This window comes from Cibotium barometz, chromosome 21 (assembly GCF_041138505.1).
Source record: "Cibotium barometz isolate CiBa-2024 chromosome 21, ASM4113850v1, whole genome shotgun sequence".
Classification (NCBI taxonomy): Eukaryota; Viridiplantae; Streptophyta; class Polypodiopsida; order Cyatheales; family Cibotiaceae; genus Cibotium; species Cibotium barometz.
In genome coordinates, this window is record NC_141066.1 from 50,011,365 (window position 1) to 50,032,854 (window position 21,490).

Here is a 21,490-nt window from a genome sequence, read left to right on the forward strand (position 1 = left end):
AATCCAAAACAGTCCACCAATCAGCAATCTAACTATCCCCCTCTTGCTCAAAAAACTCCCAAGATCTATCACGAGCCTAGGGCTCTGATACCATGTCAAAATATGCAGCGGAAATGATAACCAAACTTGGGTTCACAAGAGCAAGTAGAGTGCAGAAAATAGACAGCACAAGAGACACAGAGAAATAGGCGTGTAAACTCTTCTCTATACACAAGATCCCGCACAAAACTGAATGATACAATGGTGAGGAGCATGGGGCCTATTTATATGCCCCATGGATGGGGTCGGCCAGCGCATGAGGCTCTCCACGACTGCATAAAGCAGTCGGCCAGCAGCAAATGTCTCCACGACTGAAGAAAGCAGGTTGGCCACCACAGAATATCTCCACGACTGTGTAAAACAGGTCGGCCAGCCACCAGCACCTCCACGACTGCAGCATAGGCAGTCGGCCAGCCACCAGGAGCACATGAGGTGCAGTCGGCCAGCACCATGGGCTCCTCCCAACATGTGGCATCCATCCACACCATGGAAAAATGGGAAAAAATGGGGAAAAAAATACGGGGAGTGAGGAAAAATGATAAAACACCTACACAAGGCGGGCACACCCACAACAAAGGCCCTGGTGTCTGAAATAGACAGGAGATGACTTCTAACAACCTCCACCGTATTTTTATTTTCAAAATTTTTAGCGGTGTGTTCCGAGACCGTATTTGAACGTACTTTACCGAATCGAACTTTTCGTACCTGACAACTATGGGTGGGATTATGTGGAAGCTAGAGGATGCACACACAAGAAGAGATGTAGCCCACTCTACGGTATATTGCAAAAGATGATCATATATACAATGGTTCTGGGATCTAAACTTAGATCCTAGTCACGCAAGCCTATATATTGATGCATACCAAAAGATGTCTTGATGAATCCACAACTTGGTCATGCTCTGCAAATACTTGATCTTGCCTAGAGCTGTCTTGAGCCACCTCTATGAGGGGGTTCCATGTGAGTGCCACATGGACATGCTTCCTACTTGCAGTCACCTCAAGGGAAAGATTCGTGAAAGAGTACGGGCAGATTAGACCTGTTTTGGGACAGCTAGATGCGTTCCACAAGGCAGACACAAAGGTGCCTCAGTTTATCGAATGTGGACAGCCTATAGATACATTGTATCTAGTCATGCACCCTTGCCACTACAAAAGTGGCATGTCACAAATCATTATGGGCATCTCTCAAGTGTTGAAAAGAACTTTAGCATAGTAGCAGTACGAGGAAGCTCTAGACAAGAACACAAGCATCTGGAGAGCAAGACACCTTTTGGTATGCATCAGTAGATAGACATGTATAAGAAGCATCTAAGTTCAGATACAAGAACCATTGGGGATACTTGCCCCATTGCCACGTGGACGTGCTTCTTACTTCCAGTCGCCTCAAGGGAAAGATTCGAGAAGAGTGCACAAATTGGTCCTATTTTGGGACAACTACAGGGCAGAGACAAAGGCGCCCAGGTTCATTGAATGTAGACATCTTTTAGATACATCATATATTGGAACACTGGGGCAAGTCATGCACTTTTGCTCCACTACCATTCAGTCCATCTGTAGGCTCTGCTGTATATCCACCGGCTCGATCTCCAAGCTCTTTCACTCGGTAGCCTTATCCTCCTTATCGGATTGAGAATCTCTTGAAGCTCCTTGGAAACAAATTGACCCCATCCTCCTACCTCTCAAGATTCGGAGAGATCTACCAGCTCACTCTCTGGTTTATGGTATTGGCAACTCATAGAAGTTGCCCTGGCTACGGCTTGGTCTCCCTAATTTTATGGATGTTAAATTGCCATCCCAAGCAATGCCTTTGGCATTTGCAGCTTCACTAACTCAGTCTACCTGGCTCTCTAAATCTAGACACTTGTTCCCTCTCCACACACACACACAACACATAAATGGCCATTAATTTCTCGTCATTGTTTCCCTTGGCATTTGCAGCTTCACTAAATCAGTCTCCCTGGCTGTCTAAATCTAGACAATTGTTCCCTCTCCACACACACACACACACACACACCACACATATATGGCCATTAATTTCTCGTCATTGTTTCCCTGATCTTAAAGAAAGACCTATAGTTTCCTCTGATTTTAAGTCTTTGTCAGCCTTCAATTATACAGTGGTAACTTTGCCCAACGGTAAGGATGCCACTTTGTTCTAACTGTGTCTATCTATCTATTTATATAGCCTACAACTTAATTTTCTCCTATCAATTCATCTATCGCTAAAGGAGGGGTTTCACTATTATAACTTTTTTTCTAGAGAAAATGCCTGTTTCTAATTCTAGAATGCCACAGGATAGAACAACAAAACAGCAAGCCCAAAGACACTTTCCCGGAAGGGTAGGAATTCTATCTTGTGCCAGGAGGAGGTGGGTTTCCTGTAAGCCAAGAACCCCGAACGTCACGTGATAAACACATGGACAAGTTGTAGATGATACATAATGATGGATTATATCCACACAGTGAATCAAGATGTTGTGATCTGGGGGACAGCACATAAATAGAAAGCATATCGTGGACCGTGTTCCACATTGAAACAAGATGCCTTTCGAAGAAACATCCTAAAGATCAATAGATAATTAACACAATCATGAAAACAAGAGGTTATGATCATTGATCTTAATCCCTATATGTGCTTACCAGTCTTTTCTGAGGCGGAGGGGTGCGTCCACCATCCACTCCGGCAGCATAAACTGCTGCTTGAACCAGTCTCGAGCTTTACTCCCCTTAAGCCTGGTGGCTTGCAGCATACCAGTGACCCCTTCTTCCTGCTGTGCAGTGTCATTGAGATGGCCTGTTTCTATCTGGTTATCATCTGTAACTGCATTAAATTCCTCATTCTGGTCAACCCCAGCTGTGTTGCTGTGATGATCGTCCTGGTAAACCCTATCTGTGTTGCGATCCTCGTTCTGGTAAACCCTAGCTGCGTCATTGTGATCCTTGCTCTGAAGAATCCTAACTGCGTTCTGGTCTTCCTCCTGGTGAACCCTAATTGCGTTGTGATCCTCGTATACAGAAGAGGAGGAGTGGGGAACAAAAACAGAGACAACTTGACGGGCGTGCTGCTGCAGGTCGCGGCGGCCTTGGCTCTGACGCTGCAACGCGATGTCCCGGCGCTTCTGTTGGTCGGAAACGAGGCGTTTGTGGACGCGGCCACCGCTAGAAGCGGACTTGGGAGGCCGCTCCGCCATTAGCATCTCCACGCTCTATGTAGGAATGGCATGCATAAACGTGGAAGGAAATATATATATGTTTGAGCGTACGTGGAAATGCCATGGTTGGGCGGCAAGTCTCCCTTACACATGCCCACCCGGAATTGGTTTTTATTGAAAAATTGCATAGCTTAACTGGTTTTATAACTAAATTTTCAAAATTTCGAATCTTCAAATTCAAGGTTAGCCAAGATTACAACTCATTTTTTCTCAATTTGAGTCATGAAAATTACATTAAAGGTCGGTTTTTTTCTGACACTGCCGCAAACCTTCCTCGTGTTTCATCTCTCTCTCTCTCTCTCTCTCTCTCTCTCTCTCTCTCTCTCTCTCTCTCTCTCTCTCTCTCTCTCTCTCTCTCTCTCTCTCTCTCTCTCTCACATAGCGGAGCACGCACTCAACACATTAATAGTGAGCTCTAGTCGGTGGCCATAATACAGCACAAGGAGCATAACAAATTGTTAGGTAATATGCTAGTGGCCATAATAGTGAGCTATAGTCAGTGGCCATAATAGTGCAGCACAAGGAGCATAGCGAATTGCTAATAAGTAGCTAGGAAATTTAGCATATTTCCTAGTTACAAGAAAGGATTTTCTCCTCTTTATTTAGGAAATTGCATTTCCTATATACCCCACCTAGAGTTATCGAGGAAATGTTGCCTCTTATATGGAGAATTTAGGAAATTGCATTTCCTATATACCCCAGTTGTAGTTATTGAGGAAATGTTGCCTTTTATATGGAGAATTGTGTGTATGATCCATTTTATATCTAAGAAATGATGTATTCATGTAGTAAATCAATAAGACCCTATCCTTTTTATATATATAATTGTACTTACCTGTATAAGAAACTTAGGATATTGTAATTACCTATATAAGAAATGAGAAAGCTTAGGATATTGTAGAATGGAAAAAGCTTAGGATATTGTAATTACCAATGTAAGAAATGAGATATTGTAGAATGGAAAAAGCTTTCCAGTATAGGAATAAAATCACTATATAGTAAATGAGGAAGACAATCTTGAAGTTAATATTAAAAAATATTTCTTATAATATATATTAAATGAAAATTTGATCAAAAAATACATATGCATGGATGTATAATAAAATACTTATTGATGGATGTGTTAATTTGAGCCATACTTCTTTATTATGATTTTATTTTTTTATAAAGTATACGCTAGTCTATGTTTAAGCAACACACATGCTTAAAAAACTTCTTTTTTTCCATAGCATCAAAAACTCAAATCAACACTTTGCAAGGTAGACTCCCACATAGCCCAATGCCTTGGGGATCAAATAGGAAAGATAGGCATTGGGGAAAATCTTGTGTAAGTTCTTTGACAACCTTGACATGGGGATCAAATAGAAAAGATAGGCTTTGGGGAAACTATTGTGTAAGTTCTTTGACGACCTTGACATGGGGAAAAAGAGGTAAGCAAACCTATCAAATGTGGAAGTTAGGAGAAAATATGCAAGTCCTTCATGGAGTCTCTAGGAGAGAAGGCATCTTCAAAGCATCACGTGGGATGGGCAAAAGAGAAGTTACAAGCTACTCCTCAAGTGAAAAGGTGGGGGTAAGGAAGGAGTCTCGGCATCCGTATAGAAAGCTAAGAAGAAAGTGGCAAGGGTAGCTCTGCCTAATGATTTTATAGACTGCTTGCTCTTTGTGTCCTATGTTATCATCTTATTTTGCAATGGTAGCTCTTTTTGTATCCTATGGTATCATCTTATTTTACAATGGTAGAATCCTCTTAAGGCAAGATGCATGGCTCGAATGTGCCATAGACAAAGGCCATTCAACATATGTATTTATTAAAGGCAATAACTAGATTCTTGGCTCGAAACGAATGTGCTACCAGACAAAGGCATTCAACATATTTCATCTAGGTAAAGGTTTCTTCTTTAACATCTTGATGGTTTCTAATCTACTAGCCAAAGTTGCATTGTTTTCTTAAAACCTTTCTTCTTATGATTTCTTGGGATCCCTTCTTTAATAGAAATGAAGGCTTGACGCATGCGTGCCTAATATGGATGGAATTTTTGAATCTTTCTCTATGGATTTTTCCCTCTCTTAGTGATCTAGCTAAGGTTTTAGTTTGCTCCAGGTTTATTCCTTCCAATCCTTCCTTGGGTGGAGGTTCCAATTTTTTTTTTTGTGTAACTTGGGTACTATTGTCCAATTTTGGACAAATTAGAAATTCAATTAGGATTTTATGAAACATTTGGGATAAAGCTTAGGCTTGGATATTTTTCTAGTGCTTGTTTCATTGTGGGTCATTGTGTTAAGATTGTCTAGTTTGCAAAGAGGACAACAGGGGTTTAAAGAAAACAAGGAGAGTGGTGGGGGCCCTAAGGATCTCTTGATGGTGCTTGTTTCATTGTGGATTACCGTGTCAAGATTATCTAGTTTGCAAAGAGGACAACAAAGGTTTGAAGAAAACAAGGAGAGTGGTGGGCCCCCTAAGGATACCAAGGAACCTAATGGGGAGGAAGATAAGGGAAAGGACTTGGGTGAATCATCGATTGGTGGCTTGGGACAACTTTGAAAAGGGAAAGAAAAAGAGGAGTGTACTCCTAATAGATTAGCAGAAGAGTCCTTCACTTTGGCCAAGGCTAAATATAAGTGGAAACACTTGTGGTAGTAAAGATATTGTAATTCCCTTCTAAGGGATAATTTGGAAGAAACGTCCTCCACTACCTTCGTCAAGGCTAAATACAAGGGGTGTAATGGTAGTAAAGATCCTATGATTCCTTTCACAAGGAAGGAGCTCAAAAGCAAGAAATGCCATGGGGTGGAGGCTAGTTATAGCATAAGGTTTTTGATAAGAGTACCAATAAGAAGGGCCCTTTTTAAAGTACCTTGGCTAAGCCTCCTCCCACTCCAAATATATATGGAATCCCATGTAACTTGAATGGAAACCCTTCTCATGTGCAAAGATTCTAATCCTAAGGTGACTCTAATGAGTCAAACTAAGGTTGGAAACAACTCCCAAATAGAAGATGGGATTGTGATATTACAAGACTCTTAGAAGGGAACAAGGGGTCCCATATTAATTGCTCATTGATGTGGGCAAATCCTATTTTGCATGCAAAGTTTTCTCTAGTCTTGTATTCATGACATAGTTAAACCATTGGTGTATTGCTTACTCTATTGGAGTGTATTTTTTAGAGTCAAAGGCTGCAACTTTTCCAAATCTTTAGGGCTGAATTTTTGGGATGAAATTTATGAGATTTTTTCCTCTTTCGTAGGATTTCTACACCTAGAACTAGAGACCATAAGGCTTATCCATTCCTAGTGATACACTGTTTGACTATCATAAGGACTACCTAGCCATCAAATCGAATCTTTGATCAAGTCCTAGTGTATGCCACAACAGAACCAAACAATTCACCTCAAAGGTAATTTTCCCCATGACTGGATCTAATTCACTGAATAGCCAACATTGCTAAACATCATATAAACAACCTACAAATAAATTTGGTCTTGTGTCAAATAGACTCTGTTTTCCTTTGGAATGGAAAAGTGGGTTGGAATAGCCAACATTGTTGAACATCATATACACAACCTACAAATTTGGTCTTGTGTCAAACGAACTCTGTTTGAGTGAGCCACCTACCCTATTCCACAACCACTTAGCATGCATGGGTTGCCTCCAATTAGGTCTTGGAATTCCATTACCAAGCCTAAGGGGATAACACATAGCATAAGAACCTGCATAAACACAGATTCAAAAACTTAAATAGCATTGTTTCCATTCATTCTCATCATACAAGAGAATATAACAAGTATAAAAAATCAAACAACAATGTACGAATGCTATATTTTGTACAACATGCTCATGCAAGGTTCTTACACAAAGAACTTTCAAAACATGCTCATGCTCATGTAAGGTTCTTACAAGAACTTTCAAAACATCGTATATTCTAGAAAAGGAAAGCACAAAACTCATCTAGCCCACCTAGGGTAGGCTATACGTTGGCTACCATGCTCCTCTTATTCATGTTTTACTCCACGGTGCTTGCACTATGGGGTCAACCTAGCTGGGGGACACTTTGGACTATGGGGTCGACCAAGCTAGGAAGCATCGTTTACCAGGGGCCGCTTTGCTTGAGGGCCTCTCACCAGTGAGCTTGAACACCCGAGTCAGGGCTGGTCAAGCTCTAGACTCGCAACTTTCCACAACAACGAGTGCAAACTTCCTTGCTACCCTCATCCATCTTGTCTACCAGCTCTATTTCCAATATTTATTATTAGTTTTATTTCACCTTCTTTAACATAACAATTGTATGAAGACATCATTGGAACATTTTGGAAACCAATTTAACCTTCTCAACATTCTTTTCATGATAAAATAGATTCTCATAGTACTTGGCATATTCTTTATAACTTCCCTTTAACATACCTACAACAACAATTTGCCTTCAAAAGAGTTACTATCTTTAACATACCTACAACAACAATTTGCCTTCAAAAGAGTTACTATCTTTTCATGATAAAATAAATTCTCATAGTACTTGGCACATTCTTTTAATTTCCCTTTAACACACCTACAAACAATTTGCCTTCAAAGGAGTAACTATTGTACTTAAAGAATATTCCTAATACCATCTCTTGTAAACTAGCTCTAAGCAGGAACCAAAAATTCTCATAGTACTTGGCATATTCTTTTTAATTTCCCTTTAACACACCTACAAACAATTTGCCTTCAAAAGAGTAACTATTGTACTTAAAGAATATTCCTAATACCATCTCTTGTAACTAGCTTTAAGCAAGAACAAAAAGACCTGGATTAGGAGAAGACAATCCTTTTTACTCATGCACACCAATCACTCTACTAATAAATAAATGAAGCTCTCTTTAATCTCCTACACTCTCACAAAACTCTTGCTTCTCTAAGTAAGAACAAAAAGACATCCTAGATTTGGAGCTAGATTTGGAGAAGACAATCTTTTTTACTCATGCACACCAAGCTTTCTACTAATAAAGAAATGAGATCTGCCTTTAATCTCCTACACTCTCATAAAATTCATGCTTCTCTCATAGTACAATCCTTTTTACTCATGCATGCCAAGATCTCTACTAAAAAAGATATGAAATCTCTCTTTAATTTCCTACACTCTCACAAAACTCATGCTTCTCTCATAGTATAAGATAGGGAAACTATAGCTTGTGCTATGCCTAATATACAAGAATAATTCTGTAGCATTATATGGTAGTAATGTGTGTGAACACACTTAGGACCGCCGGGGCATTTTTTCCCTCACTAGGAGGTTTTTTCCCCCGTGCATATGTACACCCTCTTATCTACTCATTTTGGGGTGTGTACTTATATTTTGTATCTGGCACACATTTGTTCATTCTATTCTAGTGAGTTTGTGTGCTCTCAAGCTTCTCTATCTTGTGTGTGTGCATTGTTGAAACCCTTACCCTAATTCCAACAATTGGTATTAGAGCTAGCTTTCTTGACACTTGATCTAGTAGTCTGCCTCCCTTCTCTCACGACCCTATTTTTATGTCTCCGATTGAGATACCCTCTTAGGAGAAGAAGGTGTATACTATAGTGTTTTTTATACGAAGTATACAAAATTTTTGGGGTCTGCGGCATGATTCGGGCGCGTTTTGGGCACTGCAAGGTTTCTACAGACGTTCTGGAGAGGCGTCATTTTGGATTGGTTCTGCTCGATTTTGGGTGTAGCGGCAAAGATTTGGTGTGCAGTAGCATCTACAGTGTCTTCAACAACATCGATCATCATACTTTTGCTAGTAACACTCTATTCTCTACTCTGTGTTATTTTTCATACACTTTGCAGGTGATTCAGTCAGTTGGCAGCCATCCAGGGTTGCATCCATTGAATATTGAGTGCTTGCAGTGTGTTGAAAGATTTTGCATTTGGTAGAAAGGCATGGCTGGCAGTAGTGATGTATTCAACATGTTGTCTACTGAGGACAAACTTGTTGATGGGACTAACTACCCATTGTGGTCCTATATGATGAGGCATGTACTAGTTGCTAAAGGCCTTTGGAATGTGGTCGTGGTATAGTGAAACTTGTCCTGTTTCACAACTACCAGTGCAACAACCAGGTGCTGTAGGTACATCTGAAGTAAAATTTGATACAGATGTGGCTCCTCCACATACACCACCAATACCTCTCCCACTGTTGCTCAAACAAGATGGGATGGAAGAGATGCACAGGCACATGCATTGCTTGCACTTTTTGTGAAGCGAAGCATTATTTCTCATATTCAGTCATGTAAGACTTCAAAACAAGCATGGGATACACTTGCTGCATTATACCAAGTGCGTAATGAAGCACGTGTTGCATATCTACGCAAATAGTTGGAGTCTGAGCACATGAATGAGGGAGACTCAATGGATAGCTTCTTGACCAAGATTAAAGATTTTAAGGAGCAGCTTGCTAATGTGGATGAGATATATCTTGATGGTACATTGGTGCCCACAGTTCTCAATGCATTGCCGGATTCTTATCAGAGTTTTGCCTCTACCCTTAGACTCATGATGAAGGGAAATCCAAATGCCCTTACATTTGATGAGGTGGTTTCAGTACTCTTACAAGAAGAGCAGTCTAGGCAAAATAGATCTAATATGCGAGTTGGTGACCAAGCTTTTGTTGCCAATCAGAAAGGCAAAGGTAAAGCTTCTTTGCATAGTGGCTATAAGCCAAAATCAGAATCCTCAGGTAAGGATGGAGAGAAATAAGGTGATAAGCCTAAAAATAAGGGTAAGTGTCACTATTGCAGGAAACCAGGGCACTACATACATGAGTGCAAGAAAAGGCTAGAGAAGGAGAAAAAGAAAGAATCGAGGCTGATGCATTTGCACCAAGTGCAGAGAAGAAGGAATCTGCTGTTGCTCAAGATGATTGGGCATGGACTGTATATTGTAGTTATGACCCTTCTGTTCATGATGTATGCATGTCAGTGGTAGAATCGGATGCTTGTTACTTTGACAGTGGTGCTAGTAAGCACATTACTTCACAAAAAGGTTTGTTCTCATCTCTGGAATCTGTCCCAAGTATATGAACTGTGACATGTGCAAATGGTTTCTCATATCCTATCAAAGAGGAGTTTGTAGAGTTGTGCTCACTGCTGCCTGCAAATGGGGGCGCATTTACTCTTTTGAAAGTTTTATATGTGTCAGGCATTAAGAAGAACTTGCTGTCAGTTTCAGCCCTAGCCTTGTCAGGCTTAACGGTGAAATTTGACAGATGTACAGTTCAGGATAGAAATGATGGTTATTCTATCATTGCCTCAGGTACCTTGTTTCATGGCCTATATAAGATGGATGTATTTGAGAAGTTGCAGCATGATGCTTGCTCAGTCTCTACGACTAGTGCTATGAGTGATGCAGAATTATGGCATGCACGATTTGGTCATCTGAATTATGGCAGTTTGTTACGCCTTCACAAGTATGATATGGTTTCTGAGTTGCCAACTCTTGAGACCCCTACTAGACATGTATGTGAGGGGTGTATTCTTGGTAAAATGCATCGGGCATCATTTCCAAAGGATGGATCTCTGAGAGTTGTTAAGAAATTACAGCTTATACATGTATCCATTAAAGGAGAAGTCAGAGGTTTCTATGTGCTTTAAGCACTTCGTATCCATGGCTGAAAATGCATGTGAATGTAAAGTTGGCACCCTTCATTTAGCTCGAGGGGGGGAGTATATGTCCAAGGAATTTCATGCAAATATGGCTAGAAAAAAGGCATAAGGCATCAATGTACAGTTCCATACACACCTCAGCAAAATGGTGTGGCTGAGAGGAAGAACATGTCTCTCATGGAGATGGCATGATGTATGGTGAAAGCCCAAGATTTACCTCATGGTTTTTGGTTAGAGACAACTATGTGCGCAAACTATGTGTTGAACAAATGCCCTACCAAGGTCTTGCAGTCTAAAACTTCTTATGAAGCTTGGCATGGCAGGAAGCCTTCTGCGACTCATTTGCATGTTTTTGGTTGTCTTGCTTATGCTCTTGTGCGTGAGCAACAACATAGTAAGCTTGATGATAAGGCAATTAAATGCATATTTGTGGGATACAGTTAAGAAAGCAAGGGATATAGACTTTACCATCTGGCCTCAAAGCAGATTTTAGTAAGTAGAGATGTTGTTTTTGTAAAAAACTCAGTTCAGCCCATGCTTTCATGCAAAAAATAGCGGAATGTATGCTCATAGGACATGTTTGATTTGCTCCTAATTTTGTTTAATGGAGGGCAGCCATATGTAGAGCAATTGAATGCTCAACCAAGTGCTGAAATTCAGCCTTTGCAGCCTTTTGATGAGGCAGTTTATTGAGGATGTATTGGATGAGGAGAGAGCAGCCATAAAAGAATCTAGGTGTATGCCAAAAATTACTTGTGGAGACATTGAGAGATAGCAAGTTGGCAGCTCCTTTACCTAGCAGGTTCTCATCATGTAGATTATTCTCATGTGGATCATGCTCTCATTTCTACTTTATGTAATGAGGAGGAACCTGTTTCCATTGAGGAAGCACAGGATGATGATCATTGGATGCATGCTATACAGAAGCTATTGAAGAGGTTTAATCTTGAAGACTGTAAACCTGTGGCTACACATATGGAGACAGGTACTCGACTTAGTCTTCAAGATGCAAGAGACTCTTTTGATGCTAGTTTGTATTAGCAGGCTGTTGGATCCCTTCTTTATGTATGCAACACGAGGCGAGTAAACAGTATGTGGTCTCACAGTTGAGCAGGTTTATGTGGTCTCACAGTTGAGCAGATTTATGCGTAGCCTAGGTACAAGCTGTCAAGCGGGTTTTTCGCTATTTGTAGGGCACTCAATATTTTGGATTGTTTTATCTAAAGGGGGGTGAGTCACAACTGCATGCTTTTAGTGATTCAAATTGGGATGGATGTTATGACACATAAGTGTCCACTAGTGGGTTTTTCTTTTGCCTTGGTGATTCATGTATATCATGGCTTAGCAAGAAGCAGCCTATAGTGGCCACTTCTAGCTGTGAAGCTCAGTATAGGGTAGCTTTTACAGCTACAGCTGAGTGTGTATGGCTCAGACGTCTTATGGCTGATTTGGGTGTTGGACAATCGTTTAGCACTACCATTTTCACTGAGACAGCCAGAGCGTATTAGCAGTTGTGCGAGGAACCCAGTGTTTCATGCTCTCACTAAGCACATTAAGGTGCATTATCACTATGTCAAGGAAAGACTCTCTGTAAACCATAGAAGAGATGATTAAGTTAACTAATTAAGAAAACATAAGGAAAGGGCAAAACCTTTATGAGAGGAATTCTTATAAGAAGCTTCAAGAAATGGCATCCCAAGGTACTATAACACAACGCAAGCGGTTACGCGGTATAGACACGGTTTCACTACCCTCAAAACATGGCCAACTATCACTAATAATGAACCCATACTATCGAGCCGAGGGCTCCCTCCTAGGCTCCCACTAGGGGGACCACTGGCCCCCTAGGACCCTAACACTTACACCCTGACCATCTCCTAACCATTAATGGTTACAATAACGACCCCATTAGTGTCTAAGTTGATGGGGGATTGTTGGGCCCCTTAGGACCCTAATGCTTACACCCTTGACCATCTCCTAACCATCAATGGCCACAATAACAATGCCATTGGCATTTGAGCTAGGTTTCCCCATGCACCAATGGCTTCTACTATAACACAACGCAAGCAGTTATGCGGCATAGACACGGTTTCACTACCCTCAAAACATGGCCAACTATCACTAATAATGAACCCATACTATCGGGCCGAGGGCTCCCCCCCAGGGGGACCACTAGCCCCCTAGGATCCTAACACTTACACCTTTACCATCTCCTAACCATTAATGGTTACAATAACAACCCCATTAGTTTCTAAGCTGATGGGGGATTGCTGGGCCCCTTAGGACCCTAACGCTTACACCCTTGACCAAACCATCAATGGCCACAATAACAATGCCATTGGCATTTGAGCTAGGTTTCCCACCAAAGACACATGCACCAATGGTGGCTTCTCCTCATACTGGGGGACTTTACAAATGTGCACTAAACATAGATGTGAGATACATGCTGAGAGGCGGGCATTGAGTGTCTACTAACACCTCCCCTCAATGTCTGCCCAAATACAGATTATGTTCTTGGTCGATGAAGATGCCAAGTGAGCTGATCCTTCCCAAGAGCCTTGGTGAAGATGTCGGCGTGCATAGTTCTAGTTTATAAAACAATACTCCAGCTCCACTATCTCATCCTTAATTAGATCTCGCATAAAATGATATTGAATCTCAATGTTCTTTATTCGAGAATGAAATACAAGGGTCTTAGCATAGCCATTCAACTCTAGTTGTCTCATTGCAAGGCTGTAGCCCAACTAATCTAAACTCCCATGTCCACTAAAATCCTCCTCAACCATACTACTTCACAAGCAACAAAACAAGCTACCTTGTACTTAGCTTCTGGTAGAAGAAAGTGTCAATGTAGGCTGTTTTCAGAACCAAGTGAAAAAACAATATCCAGAAACTAATTTCTTGGAATCATAATCTCTTGTCCAATCTAAATCACAATAATCTATAAGAGTGTCACTTGCACTGTAAGTGATGCCATAATTGAGAGTGCCTCTGATGTACCTAAGTACTGACATCCCTTAACGACTCTCCCATGGCTTGTTGGAAAACCTACTCAAAACACCAATTGTGAAGTTAATATCAAGCCTAGTGTTGGCAGTGAGAGAAAAATTAAACTCCCCACTAGCTTCCTATACTTCTCAATTTCTACTAATGGTGAAGAATCTTCTGCAGAATGCTTCATGTTCACCTCCATAGACACTGACATAGGTTTGCAGTTGGTCATTCCAAATGCTATGAGAATCTCCCAAGCATACTTCTATTGTTGTGATATGAAGATCTTTCTCGACTCTTGCTAAACCTCAATCCCCAAATAGAAATGCATAAGACCCAAGTTTGTTATCTCAAACTCATGGCTCAGCATATCCATTGTCTATTGTTGCTAGATCATTTCTTCATTATCACCTATGATGTTCAAGTCATCTACATACATGACAACCAAATAAATATTGCCATGTCTTTTTAGAACATACAAGTTGGCATCAGAAGCACTTCTACCCAATATTCTTGAAAAATTGGTCTATTGTGTGATACCATGCCCTTGGATCATGTTTCAGCCTATACATTGTCCTATTCAGCCCCTACAAACTTTGTCTTCTGATCTGGACATCTCAAAACTTGGTGGCTAACCTACATATACCTCCTCCTTGAGATGTCCATCTAGAAATGTTGATTTGACATCCATGTGAAAAATTGGCCACTGTTTATGAGTAACCAAGGCAAGTAGCTCCCTAATAATTGTCATGCAAGTTGTGGGAGCAAAGATTTCAAAAAAATCAATACCCTCCACTTGTGACAATCCCTGTGCAACCAACCTAGCTTTGTATTTTTCAAGTGAGCCATTAGCTTTTTATACTTAGCTTTTCAAACCCATTTGGTACCAATTGTCTTTCTATTTAGAGGTCGATCAACTGGCTCCTAGGTGTTGTTGTTATGATGTTGTGATACTCAGACTGCATTGCAGATTTCCACTTTAGATGTGCTAAGGCTTTGTCCAAGGTAGCTGGCTCCTTTATTGTTCCCATTATCTCTGCCCCATCAAGGCCATGTTGACGATGATATTAGATGCTCTTCCTTGCTCCTCTATTCTCCTTGATTTGCATGGTCCATTCACTGAAGATTATGGCATCTCAGGTATTAGGTTACACTCATCAAAGAGCTGATGTGACCACTTTGGAAGTGGCTTCCCAGGCTAGTATGATGTGTGAGAGTCTTCATCCTTTGAAAACTCCTCCTGCTTGAGAGGAAATCTAGCTGGTGTGTTGGGCTCATGGTGGATTATTTCTTTGACTGATGATAGAGTGGATGGACCTGTCTCCTTAACTGATTGTGTCTACTCCATAAACACCATATCTTGGCTAGTGATTATCTTCTTCACCTTTGGATTATAGAGTCGATAAGCCTTTGAATCTTGACTGTATCCAAGAAAGATACACTTCTTGCTTTTGGCGTCAAGCTTCTTCCTAGATGCATCTAGTATATACACATAACATTCATAACCAAATGTTCTGAAATGAGACACTGAAGGTTTCTTAGTAAAGTAGGCCTCTAGCAGTGTAATACCCTTGAGCACCTTTATGTAGCTTTGATTAAGGATGTAAACTACTGTGTGCTTATTGCTTCAGCCCAAAAAGTGTCTTGTAATAATCCTTTCTCTTTTAGCATGCATCTGCTTATTGTTTCAGCCCAAAAAGTGTCTTGTAATAATCCTTTCTCTTTTAGCATGCATCAAGCCATCTCCACAACGGTCCGATTACGGCATTCTACAAAACCATTTTGTTGAGGTGTGTGAGTAGTTGTGAGTTGGTGCTTAATGTCATTCTCCTTGTAGTATATCTATCAGATTTTGTTGAAAGGAATTCTCCTCCTTGATCTATATAGAACTTTTTTACCTTCTTTCATGTCCCATTCTCCACAAGCTTATGCCAATATTTAAACTTGCCAAAAGCTTCAACCTTATCCCGAAGGAAATAAACCCATATCTTTCAGCTATAATTATCGACTAAGAGCATAAAGTACGAAGATCCTCCCAATGTAGTAGTAGACATCTTACCACAGAGATCAACATGTACCAACTCTAGAGGAGTCTTTTTAGGCAAATTAGCTACCATTCCCTTTTTCTATATCTCCTTCAGCACTACAAATCGGATGTGATAAAATCGCTTATACCAAAGCTTGCTCGTGCTCTTATATGCAGTCGTTGTTGTAAGGACACTAGTGCTGTAACCAAGCTATTTTACTTTTGTAGAAGAATTCAGATGCACCTCCAGGTTAGTTCCTTATTGGTCTTTGTAATCCCCATAGTAGCCATTTGATCTTGTAGATCACGTGATAAATGCTTCTTCTTCAATAAACTTCAAAGGAATGTGATTCTCCAGGTTTTAAATCCTTATCTGATTCTAAATCTCATATTGATTTCTTAGTATGGGTCCAAGCCTTTGATGCCTTAGTTGTGTGTTGAATCAAAGCAAGAACATAAATCATTTACGTTGATGTGATGATGGCACAAAGTGCATCAGTGTTGCTCCTCTTTTATGCCCAAAGAATTTTAGCATCTAGTGAAAGCATGTCACATTGTTGTTGAAGTCAGGGGTTCCCATTAGTTTTGAATCCGTTCCCATAACATTTTCTAGAAGCTCATAAGAGTTTAGAATAGCGTTGATTTTTGAATTTCTAGAGAGTGTAGCTTGTCCCATCAAGCTTGCCTTCTATAAAGGCTGGTGGGACAAATACACAGAACTAGTGTAGCATAACATAGTAGCAATCGAGGTAGAAGTCATCACTCCTAGTATTTTATGTTAAAGAAAGACTAGATTTTATACCCTATTTCTACTAAAAGCACCTCAACTATGATACCATATAAGAACATAGCATAGCGGAAAGATATATAGAAAAACAAAATGCAATAGACAATGTAATAAATACACAATGGAGAGAATTTAAAATTATGAGATAGGTACAATGTGATGGTGCTGTGTCCATCTGTGCGCTCTCAAGTAGAGCTTAGATGGTGATCTAGACAGACTATGGAGGAAGTACTAAGTGACAAGGGTGTGGATGCTCACAAGCATTGGATACCTTAGCTTGTGATAACTATGTCCATATATAATGCTACAAAGATGGTGTGATATATAACATTTTACACTATAGACACAGTCATCATTGCCCTTAAAACATGGCCAACCGACCACCACCTTAACCATCTCATAACCATCAATGGTCACAATAACACCCCCATCGACATCTAAGGTGGGGTTCCCACCAAAGACACGTGTACCAATGGTTTCTCCTCATAATGGGGATTTTACAAATGTGCACCAAACATAGATATGAGATACATACTGAGAGGCGGGCATTGAGTGCATACTAATAGTGATCACATATGGGCTTGAATACCTAAAAGAGAGCTTACAGAATTTTCCCATGGATAGGGATCTCTTGTCTGGTTTTGCTCGAAGAAACCTTATGTCTCCTTCTTTGAATAGCCTCTCAGATCTCCTTAGGTCTACATAAATCTTTTGTCAATCTTGAGTGGTCTTGAGATTTTATAAAATTAACCTAACTTGTTGATCCATTTCATCCACCTCAACTCTAATCCGAGGATCTAACCGATTCAAAGGTGTTATATATTCTTGCCCCTATAAGGTCTTAAAAGGAGACATTCCCAAGAAGCATTATAAGCAAATTATATAGATGTAAAAACTTAAACCATTTTCTTAGGTTCTTGGCTACAGTAAGCTTGAAGCATATCTTTAATAAACCGATTTATTCTTGTTAGGTATTTATGATAGCATTCAGTGAGGCCATGTTTGACATAATGGGAACTTTTATCCCATTGGGTTTTTCCCCATGGCCATCCAGGTATGATCGGACACCTTAGGGTTAGCTAGTATATAAGCAACCACATCCATTATTGAGGGTTGCTGCTCATTTGTACTTTATGCTTTGTACTTGTAGAGAGATTTATCTCTCTCCCATTTGAGCTAGTCATTCTCTCTCGCACTCTACACCTTTGTGTTCTTCTCATTGAGCATTGTGTGTGTGTGAATTTAGTTTCGTCTCGTGAGCTAGTAGTAGTATATCAAAGCTTCCATTGAAGCTTACTTTGATTTCACTTTGAAGCCTCCACATGTTTAAAGCTCTACAACAAAAACTACCAAAGTCCTTTTCTCCATTATGAGCTTCTAACTGTGCGGAAACTACTACAACCAGTCGGAGGACCAAACTTTTAACTTTGTCGCTTAAGAGTGTGAACCCCAGAGTCACATACAAAACCTAAAATGTAACTCTTATGACTCATTATTTTATGCTTATTCAATAGAGTTCTCTTCTTCTACTTTACTATCTTATGCTATTGCTTGCTTGCTTGTGTGAGTTCTTATGTGTGCTTGCATGCTTGCATGTGATAGAGTGAGTGTGAGAGAGTAAGCTATGAGGAGGGTTGAGCTTCATTTGGAGTGGGACGGTGGTGGTAGCAGAGTGGAGCTTTGGAGTGTGACTGAATGGCAACATCATCTCCTACGAGAATCCCAAGCACAAGTATTCACGAGGTGAGTGATACAACTTACCCATGCAATTGTGAGAGCTAGGTCATGGAACATTGGCTTCTCGATTGAGCTATTTTATACTCCTCCTGAGTGTGGTTGGGCAAAGCCCCATGACATTTGTTTATTCATGTACTCTTTCTATTATGCAAGGGCCTTTCAAAAGTTGTTTCAATGTCTAATTGGTGCACTTTCCATCCATGGTGGGTTGCCAAAGCCTCACAAATCTGATAGTGGTCATACGAGAAGTGGGGTTAAAAATTTCATCATAATCAATCCCTCTCTAGTAGGGGCATATCCTTTTGCAATGAGTTTGGCCAAGTCTTTAAGGATAACATTTGTAGAGTCCTCTTTCTTGGCACTCTAGTTGCTTGGGGCAGAACTAGTAGAACTTTTTAAGATTCTTTTTTCTTCTTTTCTTTGGGTAGGCTCTTGTGATACCTACAAGTAACCTTCTTTAGCTTATTGGAATCATCCTTAGCCTCAGAAGATTGGTTTAAATTATTCTTCCATTGGAACTTCTTGCCGTTATCCTTAATTTGACAAGAGCTTGATCACTACTAAAACTAATAGATGCATTCTTTTGTGGACTGCTTCCTTTGCAACAATAAGGTAACAAGCTCCTTGTAGATAAGAGGGGATGAATTTCCTCTCAAAATCTAGAGGGAAGTATTGAATCCCAGATAAGATTCATGCAAAGAGTTAAGGATGATGTTAATCGTTTCCTTGTCAGGAATAATCTCATCAATGTTGAGAAGTTGTTCTCTTAAGTCTTGTAACTTGGTTAAATGTTCATTCATGGACCCCTTCTCCTACCTTTTTTTATTTTCCAATTGCCTTTTAAGAAAAGCAACTCGTGCATCATTTTTAGCATGATACTACATACTCTTTAAAGTGCTCCAAGCAAGTTTAAAAGTTTTGCAAGAATGTACTGTTAAAATTACAACAATGTGATGAGCTATGGTGGATCAAATGCTAGAATCAACATCATTAACAAAGAGATTAGATGATAATTAAGATGAGCAATTAACTGATAGCTTAGTGTAGGCATGGATAATAAAAAACCAGCCAGTTCTCATTAGGCCAATGCCTCAATTTATAGAGTTTACATCCAAGCATCTAATCCCATTGATTTCTCCTTGATTCACTCCACCTCTTTTGCTTGATTCTCTCCACCTCTCCCAGAATATCTCCACACCTCCTAAATCTCCTCATGCTACCCTTTATTCTCTCCTAGTAGATTCTTCTCACCTTTTCACAGGTTCTCTCACATTTACAGATTCTCTTTTATAGCCTCTACAGCCTCTAGCCAAGGGCTTGTTCCCGCACACACCCTATTCACTTGTATATTTCAGCACCTCCCCTCAAGTGAATACTCCTAGCACACTTGGACCCTATACCAAGTTTCCCTCTTACTTGATAGTCCGCGACCAGTGCCTCAAGTCCCTAAACTCATAGTCCTTGACACTTTCTCTCTCTATGTGTCCAAGGCTACTATAACTGCCCGTGACCTTGACTAAAGTGCTCACACATACATCTACCACATGGCCTACGTCATCGGTGGCTCAGAGGTGGTTTTACTCTGTTGGGGTAGGTTACATTGGGTTGTGGGGTTTCTCTCTCTCTCTCTCTCTCTCTCTCTCTCTCTCTCTCTCTCTCTCTCTCTCTCTGAGAAAAGATGATCTGACTCCACTTCTTTAGGAGCCTCCATGAAGTTTGCCGATGTCGTTCCTTCTCCACTGGGTTTACTGTAGCAGTCTCTTGCCATGTGTCTTGGATCTCCATAGTTGTGGCAAGTGAAGGTCCTTCCTCCTACTCTACCTCTTCCTCGTGCTCGTCCTCGAGAGAATCCTCCTTGGGTGAAGAATGCTTTTTCTTCTCCTGCAGTTGAGTCGAGCCATTTCTTCTCTTTGCCTCTGCTCTCTTGCTCTAGTAGAGCTCCTTCTATCTCGTGTAGCTTCAATTTAGGTACATTCTTTAGTGTTGCTACAATATTTTCATATTCACCTTTGTCCACACTCTTCAGAAGCACTGCCTCTAGTGCCTCATCATCTTCTACCTTTTTGCCAATAGCTGCAGTTGTTGCTTAATGCTTTTATATTTGTTCAAGTGTGTGATTAAAGATTCACTTTCCTTCATATCCAATTTGTACAGATTTATCTTTGAATTTTTAGCTTGTGCGCCAAATAATTTATTGAGTTCATCCCATGCATCTTTTGCCCATTGTATCCCTGTGATGTATCCTTGTGATGTGATGAATGATTTTATCATTTAAACTGAGTGCAATAAGTCCCAATGCTTTTTCATTCCTGCTCTTCCACTCATTTTTCCCTCTCACCTTTGGGCATTCATCTCTTCCCTCAACTAGCCCCCATATTTTTCCTCATGCAGATACATGGTTTTTGTCTGCCATGTGTAAAACTGCTCCCCATTAAATTTGGCTCTCTTGTGCTATACTCATGATGATGTGAAGGAGGGTCTTACCTCTTGATCCAATTTCAAGATTCAAGGGCAGTGTCTACCCTTTTTACAACTCAATCTAGTGTTTGGGAGATGATTACAATAGATTTGTCAGCATAAAATCACGAGAAATTACATTAAATCAAGAGTAACCAATTTGTACGGAATGGTTGGAGTATCAAACCATCTCCGAATTGCAATATGAAGTTATAGGGATCTATATCAGATACTAATGGTTAATTTGAACCCTCAATTACAACAAAATACATTGATTAGCACTGATCATTGATTAGCAAATTAATCCTCTATTTTGTGTGCAAAAAACAGAGTATGCGGGGAGCCCAGATCTGAGGCCTTAGAGTTCAAATGAGCTCAAATCCTTTCAAGGCCATCAATAGCAATTAGTCTAGTAGAGGATTAAGCCAAGAAACTCAAGATTTGACCAAACATTGAATGCTTAATCTTTGTTTTACCAAAGTCACCTGCAGATTTGATGAAGAGCTTGGATCTCATTGTAGACTTGATCAAATCAAATTTTGACTTCACCAGCTTGTAGAGCATGCTTGAAAACCCCCAGGCCTAACTGGAATTAGACCAATTTGAAGCGGGTA

General features: G+C 40.3%; 1 protein-coding gene across 1 annotated transcript in view; it reads right to left on the bottom strand.

Moving 5' to 3' along the window:
- Positions 1-3,270, bottom strand: part of LOC147627314 (snurportin-1 protein) — a 43,331-nt gene extending 40,061 nt beyond the window's left edge. The window contains exon 1 of the mRNA XM_086815950.1: positions 2,683-3,270. Coding sequence (XP_086672076.1) covers positions 2,683-3,239 — 557 coding nt within the window. The 5' untranslated portion in view covers positions 3,240-3,270. The remainder of the gene's footprint in view (positions 1-2,682) is intronic.
- Positions 3,271-21,490: the final 18,220 nt, after the last annotated feature.